The 26,148-nt window shown below is 41.4% G+C and overlaps 1 protein-coding gene across 1 annotated transcript; it reads right to left on the bottom strand.

The window, feature by feature from the left end:
• Window positions 1-1,284: 1,284 nt before the first annotated feature.
• Window positions 1,285-25,595, bottom strand: CDH17 (cadherin 17). Its single transcript, XM_085302857.1, has 17 exons — window positions 25,548-25,595; window positions 22,673-22,771; window positions 21,895-22,032; window positions 20,198-20,336; window positions 19,189-19,347; window positions 18,295-18,494; window positions 16,487-16,618; window positions 15,389-15,539; window positions 14,481-14,696; window positions 13,159-13,235; window positions 11,503-11,694; window positions 9,916-10,160; window positions 7,638-7,768; window positions 6,125-6,361; window positions 4,234-4,350; window positions 4,013-4,129; window positions 1,285-1,969 (listed from the first exon to the last, which is right to left on the bottom strand). Exons 1-17 carry the CDS (start codon window positions 25,590-25,592, stop codon window positions 1,857-1,859), a joined length of 2,508 nt encoding a protein of 835 aa, XP_085158983.1. The 5' UTR covers window positions 25,593-25,595; the 3' UTR covers window positions 1,285-1,856.
• Window positions 25,596-26,148: the final 553 nt, after the last annotated feature.

Below are 26,148 nucleotides of genomic sequence, written 5' to 3'. Positions count from 1 at the left end.
CGTGGGTGTGAGGGGGGCAGGTGGAAAGCCAGGTGAATTGCCCCACGAGATACAGAAACCAAAGCAATGCCTCTGCAGGCTGAGGTGAGGGGTAGGGTCCTGACATCGAACCAGTGACATAATACAGTCTTTTGGTAATGAGATAAATGCAGGTAGAGTAGGCAAAAGATGTATTGCCCTTGCTGCAAAAAAGAAACTTATGAAAATAGGAGATACATTTAGGCAAGATGAGCAAACAGAGGGACATTCGGGTTAGGAAGATAAAAGGGAATTTCTGCATATTTTCCCCATCTTCAGATAAYGCTGCATTGCTATACGCAAGTACAATGACTCCTGAGCTTTGACTCCTTTATTTATAAAACAATATACTGATCCCAAACCCTGGTCACACTGACGTAATTTAATGTCATACTTTCCAAATATAATGGATTGMATCCCCATCATAAAATAAATGCATTCCAGGAGTGAGCCTCACAGCAAGTAACAGAGCTCCAACAGCTGGGTAAGCTGGGGCAAAAGATGTAACAACTGAGCTGTATCGCTGAAGCCCAAAAGTAAAGTTTTTACTGGCAGCATTCTAGGAAAACCTATTAAAATTCAGTGCTACCAAAAAAGTGTTCTTTTCTTTCTAGTTCTGTGCTGCATGYGAAAGTTATTTAAAAAGCCCTACACAAACAAACATGCTCTTTTTCATATGACCTTTTCTTCAATGTTTTTGAAAGTATATTGTCTTTTCAGTTTAACACAATATTTGTCAGTTTTTATTTATTGCATAAAAGAAAAGTCTCCCTCAAACTGTCGTCAGAAATGCCTTTCTATAGGTATGCTGTTAAGAGAAAGTCTTTCCTTCTCTGAGTATCATCCTGAGCCCAAATGCAGTTTACTGAAACCAATATGCCAGTGCTCCCAGAAATCACAGCACTGTGATTCAGATAGCCATGCATCACTCTGACCTGCGAGCCATTTCTAACCTGTGTTATGCAAAACGTAAGGTTAAACAAAACAGGTAACCAAGCAGCAATGGTTTGATCTCATGCACTCTGTCTCACACTCTCTCTCCTTTTTTTTTTTAATAAATTCACACTAAAACCTTTAGAGAACATTTTTATTCTTATCAAAATGGCAAGCAAGTTATCTGCAGCAGTATGATGAAACATCATGTGACCCAATTTCCACATGACTCAACATGTGGGTTTTTAACTCAGAAACTGAAAGCCATGGTGCTTCACAAACTGGTTATACCCAGTGAATATCATCAATGAGAAACCAAAATGTCACACTGTCCCTACATATTGCTAGCATAAATTCACAAACACAACACACACAGGCATGACCCAGGAGAGTGAACAGATTGCACTAAGTTTGGGAGCTGCTTTGCTGAGAGTCAGAAGGATTCCTCCTACTTCGTGGGACATCTTCAATGTAGCCGTGGACTTTACTACACTTTCTGCTATTCAGTACCTCATTGAGATGAAAATAGCCATAGATGTGGATGCATAAAGAGGCAAAGAGCCAGATAAAATGTAGTCCTCTGGAAAGTTCACATTTACTTTAGCTGCCAAACAAAGAAAACTGGTCCCACGCACTGATCCTTGCAGGAGCTCAGCATTTGGTGTCATCGTGAGTTAACACTTGCCAAAGCTGATATTTTTATTAATGGCTGCTGCTGAAGTTTATAGATGGTTTTGGTCTTGTGACTGAATAATATTAGCTACAAACTGAGGACAAAACCATGGGAGCTTGCTTTTGCATGTTCATACCCTCAGTTCATGGTAATACGCTTCTGGGCTTTGGGAGCTACAAAGGTCACTTCTTCCCAGCCCAAACGTCATTTTTTCTCTTGATGAAATAAACAGTCATTTAGTCAGATTATAGAGTTCAGCCTGATCCTTTACATCTTCCTGATGGCTCTTCTTTTTATCTTTCTGTTTGTATTTCATGTGAAAAAACACACCGCCTATAATGGAACCTGAAAAACAGAGGTAACAGGGGGTCAGGAAAGGGCGGAGAAAACTTTCTGAAAAGGTATTTTAGCAAAGGAGCTAGCACTCCCACTGTAATTGTCACATTGCTTTAYATCAAACAAATTGCTTGTATATATTGTTTTTTATATATATATACATATGTATGTATGTATGTGTATATATATATACACACACACACACGCACACATTTAGTACTTTTAAAATCATGACGAACTTGTTATACAGTATGTAAACTTATTTCCTCTTTATCAATGTTGGATTTTCTTTCAATTTCAACATCTCYTTGTTCCAGTAAAATATACTGTAAAATAGTTGTAACATATATGGAAGTGCTCATGTACTCCCCCTCCCCTATTCATTTGTCTGAATATTTGTTCTATTCACTAGTTGTTCTTMCTTTACATTCATCCTTGTACTATCTGAGTAGTGCATCAAGCAACCCGCCTAATATCCACCATATGATGTTTATTCTCCCGTTTTCTCATACATGAGAAAAACACCATACAAGAGAGRGGAAGTTTGTTTTAGTAAAAGAAGTGTGTGGTGTCCTGGCCTGGATGAGGATTTGGAATTGTTCTTTATTTTGTTGGATTTTGTTTTCCAGTTCCTATGCTCTGTACTTCTCTTAAGGAAAATCAGCTCACAGATGCCTTGCTCTGGAAAGGGAAAGGGCTGAGACCTGGCACAGTCCTTAGTTCCTTGGGGAGTCCGTTCTAGCCTTGGTCTCCAGAAAATGCCTGGTTTTATGGTCCTATCTTCTGAGTTTCAAAGTCAAACTCAAAGTTTATAACCTTCCCAGGTTTTTTAAAGTCTTTCTAGACCTCTTTGGGGGATTTTCTTTGTCGACTGCGTGGTCCAAGTATGGCTTCTGCCATTTTAGATCTTTGAATCAGAACTTTTTCATGTTTTATCTTCAAAAGACAAACACATATGMATCACATACGCATCAGCCCTTTCTCTTGCCTTAGGGATTTACACCAAGAAAGTCAGCACAAAGTGTTAGCTTTGTCTTTTTAGGTACTTACTCTCAGGGATTCCTTCTCTTTTCTTTTAGAAATGAAGTAACTTACGTAAGTTCTCGGGAGTTTTCCCTTTTATCCTCTAATTTCAGCTGCCTCTTTTGAATACAAGGTCTGTGATGTATTTTATTCCTTTTCTTTGATTTTCTCCATGTATCTMCCACACACTCTCCCCTCTTCACAGGTGACTCAGAGTTTCCCAGTCTGTTGCTTGTGACCACCACATTCAAAAATCACACGGGACTGCACACTGAATTCCTTAGGGACTGGAGCCCATCAACAGTCAAAACAGTCCTGATTGCTTYGCTCTTACATTTATAAAAGAATGCCAAACAAGATTTTCTCTTGTTTTGGAAAAAGTATTAAGCTATTTGTCGAAGTTGCATCAGCTCACGCCTATAAGAATGTAATTCTGTTCATTACCATTTAATAATATAATCATGCTTTGTTCATACAAACACCAGTTGCCCATAGCTCAAAGCAGTTCTCTCACTGGAAAATGGAAACTTAAGAAGTTGAAGTGGGTGAGTAAAATCATAATTTCTAAGCTATGTTTAGGAATTTAATTTAATTGAAATTTACAGCAAACAGCAAAACATCCTTGGATGCTTCACTATTTTCACTGTAATCTGAAAACCCAGAGTTTTCACTGTTCCTGAGTTCATTCCATTCCCTGACAGGCAAAAGGTGGTAGGTAGCAACAAAGATATTACTACAAATGCAGCCTTTTGCCTTTTCATAGAATCATAGAATAATTGAGGTTGGAAGAGGCCTCTGGAGATCATCTAGTCCAACCCCCTTGCTCAAAGTAGGGTCACCTAGAGCAGGTTGCCCAGCTGTGTGCAGTCAGATTTTGAGTATCTCCAAGGATAGAGATCTTCTCTTTTCATTTACTCTGTAACACTCATGACATCTCTTTACAGAAGGAATGAATCATTGCCGTAAGCGCAGCAGCAATTTCACACTTGGTAGGATTAGCCTCTTATCAACCAGGAGAAAGTTACTTACCAATGACGAGCAAWACCCCAAGAATAATCCCAATTGCCTGACCTGCAGTTGGCCAGGAGTGCTCACGTTGTACCTCTATAAAACATGACCTTTCGCTTGAACACTTGCAGATGTTTACTGCAAAAAGAAATGCCATGAAATTAATGAGAATTTTAATACCTCATTTTCACTATTCATATATATTAATATTCTCTTGAAATTAACAACTGTGCATGGCATACCTTCAAGATTTATTTCTCCTTCCAAAGGTGGTCTTCCGTTGTCATTAATTATTATTGGAACATTATAGACCTTCTCTTCAAAGTTAGTATGTTTTGGAGAAAGATAAGCATGAGTACCTGAACGTAGGAAATGTGACATTTGTGTCAGCACAAGGAAGAAATTTAGCTAGACATTCAGCTGCAATGCCCTGTGACCGAGGTCTCTTAAGGCTGCTTTGCACATTCTGGTAGTTCTCCTCTTTCCCTGTATCTCCCCAGGCCTCACTGGTTGGACATTAAGTCAGAGGGATCACCCAAATGCCTAGTCTGGCCTCCTGCCTAATATGGCCAGAGAATTTCCTTCTTAATTTCTCGATAATCTTGAGGAGTGCTACACCAATGTCATCACAYCTAAACTAAAAATATGATCCCATACTCTCATAAATCATAATTGATTTAAATTGTTCCTAAGATAACTTAATATGTTAGATCATCTTTCTAGTGTGCTTACACTGTGATATCCTTTTAAACATAGCATAGGAAGAACATAACAGCCATTTGGATCAGACCAAAGGTCCATCTAGACCAGTCCATTGCCTCCAGAATAAGTGGTGATTACAAGAAAAGCCAGCATATATTTTATTTTCTCTTAATACTCTCTAAACACTTTCAGCTCAGGGGCTAAGCCAGATGTAACGTCTGTCCATTTAGCAAACATAAGCGGATTTCTCTTCCACAATCTTGTCCAATCTCCCTTTGAATTTTKGGAAACTTTCTACATCCACAACACCCTGTGGCAAGCAGCTCCATGGTCAACTACATACTCTTTTGGATTGCATAGAAAGTAACTCTCACAAGCTTCATTTGAGGCTCCCAAGTCAGTGCATTGCAAAAGAGGATGAATGACCAACCCCTGGCTGTTCTGTACTTATGATTTTACAGACCATATTCTTCCCCGCTACCTCCAAGCCTGAAGCTTACTTTGCTGCTTCCACATACTTCCTTATATGAGGCTATTCCATAACTCTGATCGTCCTTGTTGTCCTCTCTTAAACTTTTTCTAGCTCTAATGTATCTTTTTGAGACTGAGGGACCAGCGTTCAAGATGTGAACAAACCATGGATTTACACAAGGACATAATGACAATGTCTGTTTCTTCTCTGGTCCTTTCCTAATAATTCCTAATATTTGATTTGATTTTTCTGAACACTCCTGATGATTTTATGTGACATTTTCAAGGAACTACTTATCATTAGGCTATAGTATCATTCCTATCTTGTAATGGTCAGCTCAGAACCCATTATTTCCTATGTGAATTTAGCAGAGAGGGGATCGTTCATATGTATCACTTTATGTGTATTCACACCAAACTTAATCTGCCCTTTTATTGTTCAGTCTCTCAGTCTCACAAAGACCATTTGTAATTCTTCACACTTTGTTCCTTCTCGGATAACTTCATATTATCAATGAACTTTGCCTCCTCACTGCTCACTGTCCACCACATCTATTATGGATATATTGAACATCTCAGTTCCTAGCAAAGACCACTTTGGAAATGCTAGTTGTGACCTCCCTTTGTGCAAGAAATGTCTGTAACAGACAATCTGCAAGCTGCTCTATTTTTTTATCAGAAGTGACTTATACTCATTTAGGCACATATGTTTCTCTTCTCCTAAATGCTAGTGAAATTTTACCATGCTAACATGCTAAATGTCATCACTCAAAAAAAGTGACTTAGGCGTTCACATAAATGCATACTAAAATGCATGTAAATTCTTAACAACCTAAACATTTTCTGCATTAAATATTTGACATACATTAGTAAGAACGAAAAGGAATTCAGTATTTCTTTATATTTCCCAAATTACTTAGAGACTGCCATATCCAATTAAGTGTAAGTTTATCAACTTACTGTTGACTTTTGAGATTTCCCAATTATTTCTTGTATTCATATCATCCTTAAGAGAAAAGGTAAACGTTGAATAAAACTTCTGTTCATCATCATCAGTGGCTTGAATCAGTGTTCTCTCTCCTTCACTGAGCGGGTGGCAGAAGAACGGAATATAATCCATAGCTAAGCGTGGAGGGTTATCATTCACATCCTTTAAGTTCATTATGAAGGTTGCTTTGGACTTCTGAGCTACGCTATCTGTAGAATTTAATAGAATAGAGTTATACATCATATCGTGGACATAGAGTCTGAGCTGTTGCATTTGCAGCTATAGTAAAAGCGTACTGGCCCACCATCAGACATGCGGTGGGTAGTGGCAATCTGTCTGCAGGACACAGAGGCAAGGTCTCAGGAGGTCCTGAGGGACTCATGGTATCTATTATCACTTATAAAATAATATAGTTTATTTACCCCCAACTCCTGGTAACTATGGAACACTAACAAATGAAGGGAGACACCTAAACCATTGTTTCTGGTAAGTGATCACATCCATGATCAGAGTACTTTCTCTTTAGAGCACTCTTCTAAGTATGAAACGCCAAATCCTCCTCTCCTCCCTTCTGTAGGAAGGAAATGCAGATCAGTGTTCTGCCTCAGGCCCGAGGCAAGCGGACCAAGAACTTCCTGTTCATTTCTTTTGCGCAGTCCCCCAAGAATGGCCCCGCTCCAGCTCCATGTTTGAGGAAGCATTCCTTTTTTCTGATATACAGTAACTTTGTCCTTATATATCATATCCAGAAAGCAATGGCCAGTGTTATTGGTTATCTGTGTTTAACAAAGGAAACCTAGATTTATTCCTTAGTCAAATACCAAGCAGCTTTTTTAACCTCTATTCAACATAAATCCTCCTCAGATGGACTACCTGAAAGATCCCAGTGGCTGGAACTATGAACTCTAATGTGTTTCAAACTAACTAATGTGTGGGAGGGGAGTTACTCATAATAAAATGAAATTCTATAAAAAATTACAAATTACTTTTGACAGGTGTTTTCAGGAAACCAAAACATATCTACAAGAAGGGTTAAAATCTTTATAGCTATAGAGGAAAAAATGCAGTAGATAATGTTAATACTGAAATCACCGAAGAAATTATGCCCTTCTCTGTACACTGTGTTGCTCTAGCAAATATAATAACATACAATAGCTAATTTCACGAAAGCTGCTTTAATCTTCATTACCTGTAACATCAAGATATCTTTTACAAAAAGTAAATGTTTAAGGAATAAATCCTTCTAAGGACACATCAAAAGTTATATAAGATCATGTGGCTATGGTATTACATCAAATGCACCTGATGATCCCAGCCCAGGAGACCATTTTGTGTAACTCATGCTCCTGTATTTTCATGGGTTCAGTTTTGCTGCCCCTGTCTTCTTGAAGAAAGCATGGTATTGCAAGAAGTACGGTAGTTGCTCATAAGGCAGCAAGGACAGAGGATCCCACTGTGTGTATACRCAGTCCTTTCCTTACTTACTTGACTCTGATGCAACAACCTGAACTTCATACGCTTGTTCTTGTTCTCGATCCAGCGGGGAAGCGGTGTATATCTCCCCAGTGGATGAATCAATCCTCAGCCATTTCTTCACATCTCCTTCTAAGGAGTATCTTTGGAAAGGAAAAGAAAAAAAAAATCACATATTTTATTCCAAATCAGGAAAAAAAATCTTGACGAAGCAAGTACTTCTTCACTGATTACAGGCAAACGGTTTGATTACAGTTGTACTCAAAGAAAACATTCTTGGAAAAGTCCTGATAATACAGCCAGCTAGGAGATACAGACAGAGAAYAGAGGCCAAAATATTGGTTTCTGGTGACGATTAAGTTCAGAGAATAAAAAGTGAGAGTAGAACCCCAGGAACGTCACTGCTGCTCCAAAGAAGAAGMATCCCATGCATATCGCAACTCTGCCTTCCTCCTAACTGGGGAACACCAACCTTTCAGGTAAGAGTGTCCACTGTCCTAACCCAGTGTCCCTCCCTCAACATCACATCCCCCATGTCTTGGTTTCAATGGTGGCACAAGCCAAAGGCCAGTCTGGGTGGAGGCAGCCGCACAGCCAAGGGCCCTGTGTTGGACAACCACGGGACAGGGACCCCAAGACATACTRCAGCGGTCATCTGCTGCCAATCTAGATGCAGTCTGTAATTACCATAGGAGCAGCCTTGCAAYGAGCRTTTTAAACTTCACCACATCARTGTAATCATRGGGTGSTAAGGTTKGAAGCGAYCTCTGGAGATCATCTAGTRCAACTCTCCGCATAGCCCATGCGGGGAYTGAACCCACGACCTTGGCATTAGCAGCACCACACTCTAACCAACTGAGCTAAAYCTGCCCACCCGCYTTTATGTTATTTTTAAAAAACAAGGTCTCGGGGTATTCACATATACCRATTTAACGATGAACATACGACCGAGTTAAAACACAGACATTGAGTATATGTGACCCAACCTTTCCATTCAACACTTTCATTCTTTCAGTACAGGTTGCATTAAAAACAGCATGCTAACGTGCTTATATGTCTTTTATTTTTATACTATTGATTTTATTTCTTTTAACCTACTTTTTTAGTAGAAATGTGGTTTATGTAAACATGAATTCCTGTCAGCTGTTTTTGTCATCGTTCCCCAGAGCTTATGGACTATGTGGCTCACTTTCAAACCAGCTTGACAGAAGGCCAAACATGCTATGTTCCCAACATTTAGGGGAAAGTAAAGAGCCAGATGAAATCCCCTTGGGAACAGAATTCCACGGGAGGCCTAAKAGTCAGACCCCGCAACTCCATTAACTGCTTGGTGTTTTGCTGAAGTTAAGTAAAATTTCAGGGATTGTTTAATATGGTTTTGATTGACCTTTTCAGCATTCTAGCTGGGAATCGTGCAGCAAGAACCACAAACAATTCGTCTGTCGGTCACTAAGATAAAAGACACGTGTACATCGTGCAGCACAGCATGATGCACAGATCATGACCTGACAGGATCTCGAGGTGATTTGACCACACGACACAGCCTCGAGTCACCTGGATGCATCACCTTGGGGCYTCCGGTATCCCACTCACAATCATATGCGTGGACTTGCCAGTGTATCTTGGCATCCATGCTGGAAGCAGGCCTTTTATTCTTTGGCAGTTATGTAGAGAAGACGTAGTTTAAAAGAAAATGAATGAATTATCAAATATTGACTTGAGCTTCTTTCTAAGTTGTGTGTTTTGCTGGATACAAACCCTGTGCTGTTWCCTGAGTAACACGAAACGCAGCCGTGGTCCTACTGATTCCTACGAGTATTCTGTACATACCTCATTCATTGTTAAAGCTATTTGGTAGTATGGATTTGGAAACTCTGTTATTCTCAAACCAGCTCTACCTTTACGCTGGAGAAATATATTGGCCTTTTTTCAATTTCAGTTTCTTGGTTCAAGGGTCCCACTAGGTCATGCTTCTTTCAATACATAAAGATGATTTTGAAAGCACTTCCCAGCAGTTTATTTCAGGTTAAGTCCCAGGCCACCACCGAGCTTTACCTACCCCTTTGTACTATTAGATGAGAAATAGACAACTTTGTTAAAACGTCTTTTCTTTTCCTGTATGCCAAATACCAGGTATGATTTCCTTGTCCCTTTATTACAAAAATTTTCTAAGCCCTACCCCATCTCAAAATTTTAACTGGATATCCACAGTGAGGCCTGGATTAACACTGATAATAACAACCACACTAAATCCTGACTATAATCAATAAATCATAGTCTTTTTTTTTACCGTACAGTATCCCCCTCAGGATCATAGGCTTCCACTGTCATGACCAGGGTATTGACAGGAATATTTTCAAATGCTTCTCCTATATAAGTTTCTCTGCTGAAAACAGGCGGTTCATCCACATCTGTTAGGAAAACTTTGAAGACCGCGATGGAGCTTGAGTTATACTGCACTCCTGGCACCAAAGGTTCAGGGTTTGTGGCATTGATCACCAGGTTGTACACTTGTGTTGTTTCAAAATCGAGAGCCTGGATAAATTAGAAAAATGTTCTTTAAAGAGCTGTCCCAGTGTTTGTTTTAGCAAAGCCTAGACAGACAGGCAGAGGAACTTCTCATTTTGGCATCTCTAACACATCTGTCAACATCTGACCCACGGTGGGGCTTGATGCACAATGTCAGAGTGCCCTCAGTGCTGCTGCTGAACTGAAAAAGAGCTTCCCCTGCCCTTCCCTCCATGGCAAACCAAAAGATGCAAAGCTAAAATCCTCCTCTTCCCAAGGAAGAGATTGTATCTCAAATTCAAGTGAAATAAGGGAGACCTGTCAAGAGCAAATGAATGGAAGAATGAATTTAAATGAAATCGTATGCYCATTCAGAGGCTCCCTCAGCAACTGCATTTCCAAATAATGTTGCCACCTACCTGACAAAGTTTAATAAGTATATCCTGTTTACAGCAACAGTATTTATAGTTCCTGTACAAGAAGGCCTTGGTGACTTCTGGTTGACAAAAGCCATGTGAGGGTGTAAAACACCATGGAGTTTCTCACAGTCGCCTCCTCAGGAAAAAATTACCCTGAGGTTCAGCACATCTGCCAGTCTGCCCTTGGCCTGGCTGGCTGCAGGTGAACTCCATGCAAAAGTATGTCACTACTTAGAAAATGAATGATAATTTTTGGGGGCCCATAATTACAAGTGCCTTTGAGAAGGTTCATTTCAAAGGGAGAACACCTTTGGCATTGAAATTCATAAATGCAATGGAGAATATTCCTGATATTTTTGATCACAATGCTCAGAATGTGTGATTTATTGTCTGCTGCAGTGCACATTGATCTTCACTTTATCTCTGTTAATGTTTGCCTCCACGGGGACAAACTGCCTCTTTGTTCTGGAGCGGAGGCAAGGCAGTCATCTGCACCTCCCATTGCAAAAGCCACTAAGGGCCCAGAGCACCATCAAGCAGGAGGCTCTGCACTGTGGCTGTTCCTCACTGGGACCACAGGATATGGCAGTGCTTASCTGGCTTTCTGTTTTCAAGAGAGACTGCTGTGAAATCATTCAAATAATGCATTTTTTTCCATAACGTGTAAAGATCTATTTCATCAGCCAGCTCCCAGATCACAGGACAGCAGCAGAGCTGGCAGAGGGCAAACAGCTGACGGGGAAGGCAGGAGGACAGGTGTGCCTGGGCATTTAGCACAGACACAGCATGTGAACCTGAGCACTGCCTTCCRCAATCTGCACGCAACTTAGGGGTGGCCTCACAGACCACCAGTCTACTTSTCTGTCTACAAATGATCACCAGTATAGCTACTGTATACGACAAATGAAATGAAATGATAGAAATGAAAAGACTAAACCATATCTCTTCACCTTGTTAATCTTGATGAATCCTCGGTTTGTTTCTAGATCTGTGGCTATGATGAACGTTTTGTTCGGATCTCCTTCCTTAACTTCATAAACAATGTAAGAACTCCCTGTAAGAGGCTCATCTGCATCAGTAGCTTGAATTTCTAATATCACTGTTCCTACTGGGAGATCTTCTGCAACAGTCACATTCTGATACTGAGGAGAGAGAGAGAGATCATTGAAACATGACACATTGAGCACCATCTGGGGATAAGAACTTCAACGTTAGAACAGGCTCATGACCCACAAGCCTTACGGCATTTCAACCCACAGCAGTCCTGTGAGGTAGAGAAGCACTGGCTCCATTTCACAGCAGAGATGTAACAAGGTTAAGGAGAGATGTACAAAAGCATTAATGAAGTGCCTGATAGCAGGAGAGCTGAGGTACCTTGCTGCCCAGGGAAGTGCAGGGCTGCAAGCTGGACTCTACAGTCTCTGCAAACTGCTTTATCCCTTTTTCCAAATTTCCCCCCAGTAGGGATAGCACCTAGGTCTCTTTTGTCCCTGTGAAAGCCCTAGCCACTGAGACTGCTAAATGTTCAATTGTTCCATGTACCATAACCCGTTATCATTCTAGCAGCCCAACTCCATTTATTGCATTGATGTGTTCCCTGACCGACCAGTTTGGTTTTGAGATCGTGACCTGGACTGAGATCTCGTGAGAAGGTTGACAGCCTGCTACATGGGCTGACAGTCTGCACATGTTGAAGCTCCCTTTATAGTCAGCAGAGGGACGATCAATGCAGTCAGTCAAGCCCAAAAAACAATTCAGCTTCCCCAAGAGAGGACACCTACATTTGATCAGTGGGACATTTGATCTCCCGACCACACTGCCAGCGTTGCCTACAAGTGCACGGGAGCTTAGACACTCAGTAGAAGTGACTACATCTGGAGTGGGAGCCTACTTGTAGCTTCCTCGGGCAATGTGGAAATGTTTGGGACCCGCCGTACCCACTGCAATGTCTAAAGTGAGACTTAGGCCAACTAATGGAATTCACTGTAGGTCTGCAGGTCTCTCTGACAGACTTCAGCACCTTCAGCAAAGTAAGAGGCAAGAGCCTAAAACTCTCACCTGAAACATGGGCCAGCAGGCATACATTTGGGCATAGATCAATGGGTCACTCTTTTTGTTTAAAGAAAATAGCCATTTGATTTTCATTCAGATAGAAGCACATTTCACCTTCTGCTGTTTATTGGCTACATTAATACTGTGTTTGGAAGAGAACTTGAGAGAAGCTACGTTAGGTTTGGTTGTCGTGTCCCCCCCCTCCCCACTGAAACATTTTAATCAATTGTAAAGCCTTTTTTTCCCATCCCTTCCCTTCTAGAACTTACATTTCTGGAACAATCTGCTTTAATAGAACCATTTCTTTCTTTACACATATTTTTCCACTGAGCAAATTAGCTTATACTTCAGAATTAACTATGAGTTTGTCCCACTGTTTACTGACTAGGCAGGCCTTCTAAGTAGGTGTTATGGAAACACCTCTTGCTTTTATTTTCACCAGTGGATTCTTTTGTTACCTGTTCTTAAGAGATGGATTCCCATTAATTTCAGGAGACATTGAATATAGACTCAAATGTTTAGTAAAAGTTTGCTAGGGACATCAAAATACTCACATCTGATTTTTCAAAGATGGGAATCTGATCATTGATGTCAATGACATGTATTTGCACATCACAGATTGTTTGGAATGCTGCACGGAAAGAGAATAAAATAACATCAGAGCATGACTCCTGCAGAAAAAACAACTTTGCTCCAGAAGGATTCACAGTGCAGTGAACATTGCCAAATCACCTGACCCTAGAAAAACCCTGCTGTTGTAACTCGATCTCCAGTATTTTGTAGTCAGTGAGAAATTCACTCTCTTTTTGTTCATTTTCTGAGTTCCCTCAACACTGCTCACCTTGTTTCTTTTCATTTCCCTCGTTTTCCACTATACCCTTTTACTGAGGAGAAGACACCTATGAATTATCTTTGCTCTCTCAGTGTGACTTTTGCATGGCAAAAAGTAAACCCCAAGATGTTATTCTATCTTCTCCTCTCAGTGGACCATCAGACAACACCATCTTTTTTGTTAAAGCAGAACTTGAACCTAAGATCCATGTAAATCTAACAGTTTTTCCTAAGCAGAGGTRCCCATAAGGAAGGGATCTGCAAGTCTGCTCTATCTGATCAGACATATCTGGGCTTTGTATTTTCCGCATGTGCTTCATGAACTGAAACTTAGGAAATATCCTAAGCAAAACCATTTGGATGAAGTCCAAATAAGCATCCAAAACAAATCACCACCTTCTCCACCTCAAAGGTTTTCATATCATCTGTTTCAGTGACGCTATTTTTTAAGAGATACGTGACTCCATTATTTACATGCCAGTTCCTGCCAAAGAATAAATTTTGTCTAGCTATAAGAATTCCATTATAAAACTTACTTTAACCTTTAGCATGGAGTTTGATTCCCTTTCCATTTAGTGAAACATTAAGGATCTTGCATAATGGGCAAGGTTATTTTTGAAGATGAATTTAAGTTCTTAATCTTTTAAAATACATTATCTGGACTCTCTGTGCAGCTGCATTTAATTTCTCCTTTTTTTATTTTTGTGAGGCCTTTTAAAGATTTTAGGGGAAAAAATGGTATATAAACCCTAAATCATATGATCACTTCTGTTTTTAGCCTTATAGAAGGAAATCTTTTACTGAAGAGTATTTGTTAGCAAACTGCCCACCCAGTTTTCCTGTGCTCTGCCCTAGAGCTTGTAGTTTTCCATTTATTAACCTACTTGCATCTCTAGAAAAAGAAAGTACACTTCCAGAGAAAAACAGCTCAGTGCTGCTACTCTCTTTAATACATCCTTCACAATTCCTGTAACCCCTTGGGCAATAAACACTGGGGATGTCAGGGTGAACAAAGTTTTTCTGGTGTTTAACAGGCTGAACATACCTACATCTGTCACCAACACTTTCAAGGAATAATTGGAAGCAATACGCTTGTTTAACGAACGGTTAATTAACTGCAGTTTCCCAGTGTCTTGCTGAATAAAGAAGAGATCACTTGCAGGAACTGCCGGAACCTGACTCTCAATTCTGTACTGCAGACGAGAATTCAGGGTGTCTTTCTCATCCATGTCCGTAGCAGACACAGTTCCAATATTACTTCCTGCAACCAAGGAAAGATTGAGTTATTTAGATAATGCAGTAGTCCCATCTCCCCATAGAGGCACACATTGATGACAGTGATACCAATGCAAACAGTAGAAGTCACAATAAAAATACAAGTGCGTGGCAAACGTTATAATGCTCACAATCATTCAACTTTTGGGGAGCTTTTCCTGTAGCATCCCAGCCAACTGTTTTGGGCTTGGGCAGTCCATAGGACAATGCTGTGTGTTTTGATCAGAAGTGATCACAGCAGATCACTTTAGCCTTGAGCACTTAGGGACAGATTTCAGTAATGGTCTAGTGAAGTCAAAAGGAATTATTGTGAAGGAGCACCTGGATTTGGGAAAAGGGGCTCATGCTATTTAGAACAATATTTTTTCCACGATAATAGAGGGATATTTTTCTTTTTACAGTCTAAACAGTTGTACAAAACTCTTGTTGTGGTATAGAACAATTTTATATTTGAAATGAAACATTTTTTTAAATACTGGTTTGTGGTCAGCCATTCTTAGGTTGTTGACATCCTTTTCACATGAATTATCAAAGTGAAAACAAAGGGGCTATTTGCACTAGAAAACTTTCCTCCAGAAGACTAAGTGGGATCAGAATTTTTAGCCTCATTTGTGTCCAGCTGGAAACAATAACAGGACCAAAATGATGTAAATAAAAGAGTAGGGCCTGTTTTCTTACCTGCACCTTCATTCTCTTGAACTTCAAAGACAGTGAGAGCCTTCTGGCACACGGGAGGATTGTCGTTTATGTCTTCCACTTCAACAGAAATCTTCAGAGGCTTGTCCACCAGTTCTCCTTCTTTGTCTTTTGTGATCACAAAGAATGAATACTGCAATGAGAACCTTGCCATTAGATGTGTTGCATTTCCAGAATGACAATATTTTATATTTGAATTGATAACTATGGACACAAGATGTGTACAACAAAATATCCTTCATTGTTTACTTCAGAGATACTCCACGACATCTTACTGCTTATGACCTGGATTCTCTAAAGAACTGAAAAGGCCTGAATACTTCACTGCCCTATGAAATTAGTCTTTCAAAACCGCCAGAAAGGCAGGAACTCAGTTTTGTCATTTCACAGATGAATCTGTCACATACGAAGATGGGGTTTCTCCAGCATAGCTTGGCCTCTCTGTTCCCAAACYTCCTCCAAGAGTAAGACGGGACAGAGGGTTTTCTGTCTGAAAGACCCCAGATGAGAAACTCCGGAGTAACTTTGCAGTTACAACTGCAACTTAAACTCCTTTAATTAACAAAATGCACATGTACACACGTGGTTACAGCTTAACCTGGCACAGGAAGGTCACAGGTAGGAATGTACCAAGAAGCAGAAAGCAAGCACCAGGACTCGGTCACAGCACCTGGTGAGCTCTTGGCTTTCTCTGTTTTGGAGAGATCCCTGTGATCTATATGCTGGAGTAGATTAGGACAATTTGAAACGTCCAAAGCTCCTGCTGCCAGCTACGCCACAGCTCAAATACCTTTAGCTTTGCCATGGCAAGCTCTATGTTGCACTCCAAATATGCAGTGGATAGTGATTGCTACCACAYAGAGAAGTATTGTTAAGTAGCAAGCTGAAGACCGTTAACAGTGTAGTAGATGAATGTGTTTTTGTGTCTATTAAGCCATTCTTTTCCATACAGAAATGACAAGAAATCAAGCTTTTCTTTCCTTTTTTCCTCTATCCTCTCTAGCTTGCTTTTATTTGCTCACACACCAGGTCAGCTTCCTGCTATGGTCTCTCCTGTCAATTAGGTTTATGTTTACTTACAGCATCTTTTTTTTCCCTGTCCAGTGGCTCAGTCACATAAATAACTCCGTTCTGATCGACAGAAAATGGGAGCTTGGGCACCTGTTCTTTTTCAAAAAGCTCATATATTACATCTGGTTCATTTGAGTGCACCTAAAAACAAAAAAGTAAGTCAAAATAGGAAGTCAGAATTGTAGGCTGCGATTTAGCAAGAATCTTTTGTGGGCCACAAACAGAAAAGACTGCTTTCCTATTAGCTTCTCTTTAAGTTATAAATGAGAAAATTAATGGTTAGACAGTGCTGAAAGCAGACCTCAGGAAGCCAGACTGATAATCCACATCTATTCACCAAACTATTCCAGCAAAGCCTTTCTACCTCAGTTTCTTCAGCTGTCTTAGATAGGCCCTAACATTTACCATTGTATGAAAGAATTCTGAGATGTGCAGATAAAAGGTGATACAGGAAAGGGAAATATTATTACGATTTGAATGTTTTGACAATAATTTAGTCCATTTTCTTAAACTATCTATTCATGTCTCTTGATTTTGGTTTAGCAAGCTCACAAATGTGGAATATCAAAGGAAATATCTAGTACCTATCTGCACACATGTGTGTGTGCATGCTATTTACATTCACCAAAGCCTGTGACGAAGGATGTGGGGTGTTTAGATTTAAAAAGAAATGCAGCAAATATAAAGTCAGATACTTCTGAAAGGATGTTTGCCTGTTAGTCAATATTTACTGCTRTCTACATCACTTTTACTGTGCAATTAAAGGCAAAATATTTTGCATTTGCACTGTTAAGTGTCAGTGGTAAATAACAGTGGGAATTCAGGGAACTGAAGTAGGGCATTTAGGTCCTTTTAATATAGCAGGTGTGATGTATCACACAAAACTGGCCACAGCAGATGTCTCTGAAGGTAAGGAACTGATCACACCAGGGTTTCAATGTAGCTGGTCCCYTTACAGCCTCTTTTGTTGGTGGAAGAAGGTAACATCAAAATGACCTTAAAGTTAGTTCTTGATTCATCCAAAGCCTTTGRTTACAGCAAGGCTGGGACTACCGAGAAACCCAGCAAGAGAGAACTGCAGCACACCTGCGGAGGCACACAACTGCRCTGTGTATAGCAGGACATGCTGCTTGTCCTGCCTCCGGCAGGCAGCAACACACCTCCCGTCAGAAGCAGCACGTGGCTTTCCTCTCTCTGGGACACCTACACAAGGGCAAGTCCTCAGGCAAGGAAACTGGGCTAACACATTTACTGTCACAGGAAGTATCACCTATTACTGTCCTCCTGAAATTTTCCACCAGGCTACTACATTTCAAAGCTCTGCTTAAATTCCTAAACTAATTAATTCGATATGTCCTCACCTTTATCTTTCATATTGTGCCAAACAGCCTTGAAAATTACCTATTTTCTTCCAGTCGTTAAGCCGTAAAAAAATTGTCCATTTCATATCACGTTCTCATATATGGACAATGCTAAGAGCCTCTCTAAACCGAAGGGCAGTGCCTAGTCAGTCTGATATTTATATTGATTTAGGCTGCATCTCAGTCACATTTGAGCCATTACTTTCATACTAAAGATGGGTTAATGAGACCTGCACTACTGATCATTTCCAGAGGATGCCACATGGAACAGAATTCAGAGGTGCCAAAGTCCCTTTTCACTCAGATCCAGGCCAGGCAGAGCTCCTGCAGAGCTCGATGTTGAGTGCAGTGAGTGCATCTTCACCCTTCATCGGGAGATGATTCAATGCTGCTCAGGAGATATGCCAGGAGCACAGCCAAGCTGCCAGCCATCACTGTTGCAGCTCCAGGCCCTACCTGGGTGATTCTGACAGGGTGGTCCTGGGTGGAGTTCTCTTGGATGTGGATGGTAGGAGGTGCCTTCCACAGACTCTCCTTCACAGTGATGACCACGTCAGCACTATTGGTGAAAGCGTTTGTTGTCATCCCTGCCATGTCCTTCACAGTGACCACAAGAGTGAAGGTGTCCTGCTTTTTGGGGTCTAAGTAATGGGAGCCTAGAGAATGGAACAAAGAGCCAAAAGTGAAATGGTTGCGGACATCTACACACTCATCTGACCCATCGTCCCATATATGCACCTTGCTTCTGCATCTGCTCCAGGCTCGCTCCTTAGCCGGCCCTCTGTGCTGAATCTCAGCAAGCTGTTTTCTCTCCCTTTTCTGAATGATGCAGCGCTGCATCGTGTGGACATAGCCACTCCACTGGTCCTGGCTAACCTCAGGACGTCTCTGGGCTGCAGTCTCTTTTGTCGTGCATCACTGAACAGGTCTCGTTCTTTTCTTTAAGCATTAGTCCAGGTCAGCTGAAGAGCCTGCTTATTTATGTCATTGCAGTTTAGATAAAAACATGTGGCTGGCCCAATTTTCTCCACATTTTTCATGCTACTGCATTTGGTTTTCTTGATTTCAAGGAACAGAATTTACCCTAAGATCTGACTGCACATTCCAGAGGGCAAGAGGATTTACATCATGTCTCATTGTCCTTTCAGATCCCAATGTCCAGCTCTGCTAACTTCTCTTGAATTTAGTAGGAAACATGAACAAACTGTCCAGAAGCAGGGCCACAGTATAGCATGTCCCATAGACTACTTTTACTCAAAATTTGACATCATAACGGTTGTCTCCATGTTCCTATGCACACAAGGAATTCATGCTTACTTTTTGACAAACATACAAGATCACTTTACATACCTGTAATACTCGGTGAGATTGCTCCAGTTACATTGTTGATCTGGAAAAGCATTTTCGAATAAGGGTTGGGAAAATGGTGGAAAATGCTGTAAGTCAGCTGTGCATGAGGAGTTGAAGGATCATCACGGTCGGTGGCATGGACATACATGAAGGGCTTCCCTGTTCAGATTAGAGAAGGAGCTGTGATAAGAGGAGACTGAAATCTCAACAGGAAGACCAACTGAGTGGAGCTGGGAAGGCAGCTCCTAGGGAGCTGCTATTTTTTCCACAACGTATTACTCATGGCAAGCCATGCTTCATGTGGAGGTTACATTGCCTGTGTACTTCCAGGTCACCCTTCCACCAGTCTTGCTCAGTAGAGTCACGCTAGAGGCAAAGACTAGCAGATGCAGAGGTGACAGAATCAACTGAGAGAGCTATCCACCAGCCAAAGAAGGCCAGCACAGGGACTGTATGCCACTGGCATCTCTCATTCCTTCAGGCCGCTTTGCAGTCCTTATACAAATTAGTTCAATCAAAAGCACCTTGAGCAAAGTGCCTYGCTATTGTGACACAGTTGGGATTAAAGAAACAGTCATACAAACAATCACACACTGCCATTGCACAGTGGAAGATAATGGGGAAAACAGAGACCCATGGCAACATAAATGATTTTTTGTCCTTTGTTGATCCATGCAACATTCAAAACCTTTTTGACTTGGACGGAGTTGAAGAATATACTGAAAAAATACAGAATGATCTTCTGGCTCCATGGGGCCTTACATGTTCATTCTTTAGCAAAAATTTCTTCTTGACTCCATAGTCATAGTGGTAATAGTTGGCCAACTACTTATTTCACTTCCAGGATGTGGATCTTGTATTGCTCTTCTGGACAGGGTTACTGCAGCCCATAATTTAAGACTGTCTGATTCTGAGAAGCATCAGTCACAGTAAACTCACGCCACATAGCTACACTCGCATTTTATTTCACTTCTTATTAACTATAATACTTAATTATTATGACAATTACCTGGACGGGAGTTCTGCCTCACTACTCCAGTGTACTTTAGCTGATCAAATTCTGGTGGGTTGTCATTGATATCCTCAACAAAAATTATAACAGTGTATGGACCTTTCACTCGCTGTCCCTTTTCATCCAGACTTTCCACCTTGAGTTGGAAAAAGGAGAAACAAAGAAACATTTTCAAATACATACATTTGAGTTTAAAGGATCTAAATCAATCAGGATGGCAAAYGTCAAGTCATTCTTACTGTGATGCAAATCTGAGGAGAGCCATCCCTGTGTGGCTCCATCCACAAGGACAAATTCACTCAGTAGTTCACTGAGAATAGTTCATCGCAGTATATAATGCCAACAGCACAGAATAATCTACCCCTGCTTTGGCTGATATTTTTCAGAAAGCTATTTCTGACCTCCAGTCTCAGCAGACTACTGGGACTCTTGCGCAATTAGACCTCATGCTTTTCTTYAAATAGAAATAAATAGTTTCTAAAGAACAAGGAGAAACCCCAACATGATATAGAGGACTTCAGTGTGCTATTGTAAATATCAGCTGCAAAAAACAAGCTGATCCAACTGTTTGTTAGGAACATTTAATTCTTAGTTCTGATAATATTTTTGTTCCAAACAATATGACTTCTCATTTTTCAGCCTTGTGTGATTTTTAGAGAACGTACAAKGCTCTATAAGTATATGCTATGTCTGTCAGGCTTTATTTTGTTTGCACATAATAGATCAAATCATGACTGTTCTTTCCTAAGCAAGCATCACTTTTTASTTCTGTCATCACTTCTTATCTGTAAAGGATTTCCAAGTTTTGGGTTAATAACTTCTAGGGTTAAAAGATTTGTGCTCTATAATACTACCAATCCAAGGGTGCTTTAGAGCTGAGAACAYGAAATCATTAAGCTTGAAGTGCCTGGCATCTTGTTCTTTAAAAGATAGCTAAGGCTAGCTAAAACACCACCGTGTACTTTGCCTTTTCAGATAGTGACCCTTCCATGATTATTTTCTTCTCAGTTGACAGTGTTGCAGAAAAAGGCAGTGCCAGTTTTAACACAGAACAAGCACACAAGGCTGTACTGAGTCTGACAAGGAGATCTCCTGCTCACCACCCTGCTCCCAACAACGCTCCCAGTGAAATGCTTATGAAAAGAACATAATGACAGGACAGACACACAGTGATCTTTCCTCTAATAGCCTCCGATGTTTGTCAAACAGTTTTCTGCCAGAGGTTAGATCTGTGTCTCTCTGTCTGAATGTTATTTAGTCACATCATTTGTCATCAAATAAATTATAATCTTCCTAAATARTTTATACTCATTTATTTTTACATTCCAACCCTGGGGTTCGCACCACCAGTCTTCAGCGATGTTGAGAAGGTCTCATTCATGGTGCCAGATCAATCATTTCACTTCCTATCAAGTTTTCTCCTTATATCCAATTACAGAATTAGTTTTCAGATCAGGGTAAATTTTGTTCTCAACATAACCTTTCTAGGCTAAAGAGCACCCTCATGTTCTAACTGCTCACACTCCACAGCCATCATTAGGTTAACAGCATTAAATATGGAGAAGGTAGCTGTAAACGGAGAGGTAAGAAACAATTTGAAATGTCAGCACAGTTTTCCACTATTTTCAATTTTTTCCAAAAAGAAAGAGTAAACATGAATAAYTATCCCTTCCTGTTTTTTACTGAGTTTTCACCTGCAGGCTGTACTTTGTTTTGTTCTCCCAGTCTAGAGACCCATTGAGGTACAGGACTCCCGTCTCCGGCGTGACGTCGAGTATTCCGTCTTTTTCACCAGTCGCTCTGAAACTCACAGCAGGTGGCTCAGATGTGAACTGGAGAGGGGGGAAAATCARAGGAAAACTCAATGCCTTTTTCACAAATAATTTAAAGAATTTAATGTTTTTGTGTCTTTTAATATTTATTGCCAACAGTGTGTTTGGCTGGAGGAATGATATGCTCAGAGTCTGCTCAAAGCTGCCCTTTTCTGGTCCTCAACAGAGGAGTTTTCACATTATTTCCTGAATGCTGCAGGAAATCTGAGCTGTGGTTTCTCCTCCACAGGAAATGTCTGCCTAAAACAGGGGTTTGTCTGAGCACTGGAATGGAAAATAATGACACACATCCTCMATTTGCCTGGGAGCTGGATCTGCCCTTCTGTGATTATGATTTTGGGAAAGGAACCACAGAGCCTAAWGAAAATGGTGACACAAGTTACATGGAAGTCCATTCTCTAGGATTGCTGATTGTGATAACCCCTGTTTTAGGATACCCTCTTAAAATGCATTTGACAGAAGGGGTTTTCTTCATTTTTTTGGATGAAGACACTTGAATTCTCAGAYTGTGAAAGTCAAAGTTCATTTTAGATCATCTCTGGAGACTGTCCCACCAACACAGTCAGMCACACTGTCTATGAGATGAGTGCGAAAAGTATGAGATTTTTGATCTGAATGGATAGTAAGACACACTGATTACCTGGTATATGAGGCGCACTCCAGATCCCTCTGGAACAGAGAAATTCATGTCCTTCAGAGGTCCAGTTAGATGTAGGTTCCCGAAATTCTGGCACATAGCCTATGTGAGAGATGGAGTGGAGGAAACTGGTGGAAGGGTGTTTAGTGTCATCAAGCACGAACAGCAATCCTCCCTCACAGAGGCTATCATGGATTATTTTGGTGTTGCATAATGGAAGAGATACTTGCTAGCCTACACTGAGCCTCTCCTGGCTCTTAAATGTATAACCATCTTAATTTGATTTCAAAACAAACATGTAGGTCCTGCTCTTTTATAAACCACTACATAAATGAATGTGACTTTATCTATCCTGAGGAGCAAAAACATGCATCAAAGAGCTGAGGGTAGATTGAGAGCAAGAGGAAGCCTATAAAAGCATTTCTGAATACCACCTCTGCCCCCAGCAGGATCAGCCACACCCCATCTAAGAGCTGCACAATCCTGWGGCCACAAGTGTGTCAGAAGACCCAACACCCCAAACAGTGGTCTGGGGATTGGGAGAAATTGGGGCTGYACCCTTTGCAATTTCTTCAGTAAAACCAAACGTGGCCGTGCATTATTTTGTGGAAAAACTGTGCATCCCTAGGTCCCCTGCCCTACTGCCCTCAGCTGCCCTGGCCACGTGAGCAAGGAGTTCAGGCCCTGTCCCTTCTCATCAGCTGCTGCTAAACAGATGCAATAACCTGAGCAAAGCTGTTCTGCTGATCTCTGACTTCCACTTCACRGCAAAAATGACACGTACAACTGTCTCAGCCTCTGTTTTCTTCCTAGTAGCTGGCATTCGGTTCACTGGGTGGCAAAACTTTTGTGAGTTTTAGGAACAAGACCCTCCCTAGTTCTTGAAGATCTCTGAGCGCATTTTAGTGCCCTTTTTGCACTAGCATTTCAGAGCTGCAAATCAAAAAGAGCAAAACCAGAATCAGTCTCTTAGAGCAGCTTTTGCATACACAAGACCATTCAGCCTGTGATTCAGAWAATATATCTGTTTCTTAAAAGGCAAAACCAAGCCCCCTTAAACTCCTACTCYTCTCTCCCTGTTCCTGAGGTCTTGCCAATGCTGAGGAGCTGGCTACCAGATTTTGGGCTCTGTCGTTTGGTTGAGCAGGTAAAACTCCCCATCAASATCAAGTCTTCCAGAGGAAAAATGACTTTACTCTGGTATACAAATTTGAACTGCTGTTGCAGTGATACTATCCAGTGGATGTTCTCTGCTGCATGACTTTTCCCCTGAATTTGTCCCTATTGCTTGTGGGACAGCTATTTGGCCTCTCACAGAAAGGCACAGCGTACATATTACCAAGGGAAAACTTAATTCAGACTATGACAAAAGCATGGCTAAGTTCAGCGTAATTTACCCTAAAGCACTGCTGTGTGCGTGTCACAAGTTGTGTTTGAATAACGGCGGATCCTGCTTATTAATAGCCAAAGATTTTGCCCTCCTTGCCCACAAGGGTTTGCAACTTTTTTGCAATCAGGCAAGCTGTAATATTGTGAGAATTAGAGAAAGAGCTGTGGGGGCAGGAGGATGTTAAGGGTACACTAATGACGAGAGGCGTATTTTTAAAAGCCATGTAGTAGGTAGGCATGCTAGGAAAGTGTCCTTTCTGGCTACACTCAATGCTCGCCACCGGCCTCTGCCAGGGACAAGACACCAGGTTAGCAGGACCAGGATCTGACCCATTATCACTGTTCCCATGCCACACTGGTGGGCACTACCTGGAACTAAGAGTTTTTTCCCAGGGATGTTTTGTGGGGAGCTTTTGCTCTGTCATGTTTTATAGGGCAGGTTGCCTGCCCATGAAAGCCCAAAGGCTGACACCATAAAACCCAGCCGGTTCAAAGTGCAGGCTGTGAAGCACATAAGAGTTATCTCTTCCTGTCGATTAAAATTACTTTATATGGACCATAAATATTTTCAAACGTATGTCTACAGTATGAATCATGACTCAGGGGCCTGCAGGGGAAATAGGATTTTTTCCTTGGGCCACATCCGGCTGACGGCTCTTCTGAAGCTGGCTGTAATGCCTAYGGAGTGACTTCCCAGGTACTGGTGATGCTGTGGTCAGCAAATTTTTGAAATGGTAAGCAACAGCTAGATGTTCACTTTTGCATATGAACCCCACACCCAAGGTCTCCATATTCTGCGGGATTTTTTGTTGGCTTTCAGTTTGACTCTTCCTTCAGTTTTCTTTATAATTTCAAACGTAAAGTAGGAGCCAAACCTGTAGCCCTAGCAAATATCAGTAAATCTACTTAATAATCAGATCTATAAATGACATAATTAATACAATTCAGCTCCAGAAAAAAACCTGAAAACAAATTCATGTAGAAAAATGAAGATAAATAAGTAATAAGCATGATTTAAATCATATGCCACTGTATGTTATAGAATACATATTGAATACATGGAGTACATTTATTACAGAATACAATTTATCGGCACATGTATGGATTATAATACAGAATTCAGTGCTAGGAAGAAAAAATACCTTYATTGTTTGCTGATTGGTTCCAGTATTTTCAACTCTTTACTAGCATGAAATCTATTTATTGGACAAAGTAGCATCTAAGGAGGAACCACAAGAAGCAAAACAGGTACTTGGTTTCTTCCATTTTTCAAGCCTTTCCCTGAATATTGATGTGACTGCTGAACTTTTGACCACGTGTGCAGGGGAACTGGGGACGCACACCCACAGCCGGTGCCCCCAGCCTGCCTGAAGCCCGCTGCCAGTCTGGCTTTCAGCCCTGAGGCGCCTTTTGYGGGTTATAGCCTAGCGGCTCACACACAGCTTTTGCCATTTGTGCCCCGAAGAGTGAAAGAGAAGCTGTAACTCACCAAGGGAATGGCAAGCAGAATTTGAAATCCGCACGGTCTAAACATGCTGAAGGACGTTTCGCTTCTGCTCCTGTGAAGAAGAGGCAACAGACACCTCAGCTCGGTAGAAGGGGCCCTCTCGCTTTGAGAGGAAAGGCTGTGGCTAAGCTTCGCCGAAGCTGGAGGCCAGGAGCGGTGGAGGGGCGAAGCCGGCCGGGACCTGGGCTTCGCTGGGACGGGCGGAGCAGGCGCCGGCCCCACCTTGGCGGCGGCGGCTCCCGCGAGKCTGCCTCATGCTGCGGCAGCCTCCCAGAGCTGACAAAAAGAGGTTAAAACCGGCACAAGCCATCAAGTCGTATAACCTCACTAACGGGCTACCTAGTGTCACGCAACCCCTATTTTTATTTCTGCTTTACTAAAGGCAACGACACGTTCACAGGAAGCATCATAACCACAAAAAGCTGAAGGTTTTATAAGACACCCCTGTCTTTTTTTGAGTACACAAAACAACCATTCGGTGCAAGTTGCAGAGGGCCAGGGGGTCTGTGCACCCCTCACAGAAACCCGGCTACCAAAAGCAGGGCTTCCAGGTGTGCGAAGCACTGCAGCCGTGGCGTAGCCT

The sequence above is a fragment of the Rhea americana genome, unplaced genomic scaffold, assembly GCF_003343005.1.
Source record: "Rhea americana isolate MKP2758 unplaced genomic scaffold, rheAme1 scaffold_0, whole genome shotgun sequence".
Classification (NCBI taxonomy): domain Eukaryota; kingdom Metazoa; phylum Chordata; class Aves; order Rheiformes; family Rheidae; genus Rhea; species Rhea americana.
The sequence above is the reverse complement of the archived record's forward strand: the minus strand, read 5'-3'. Positions and strand labels throughout refer to the sequence as shown.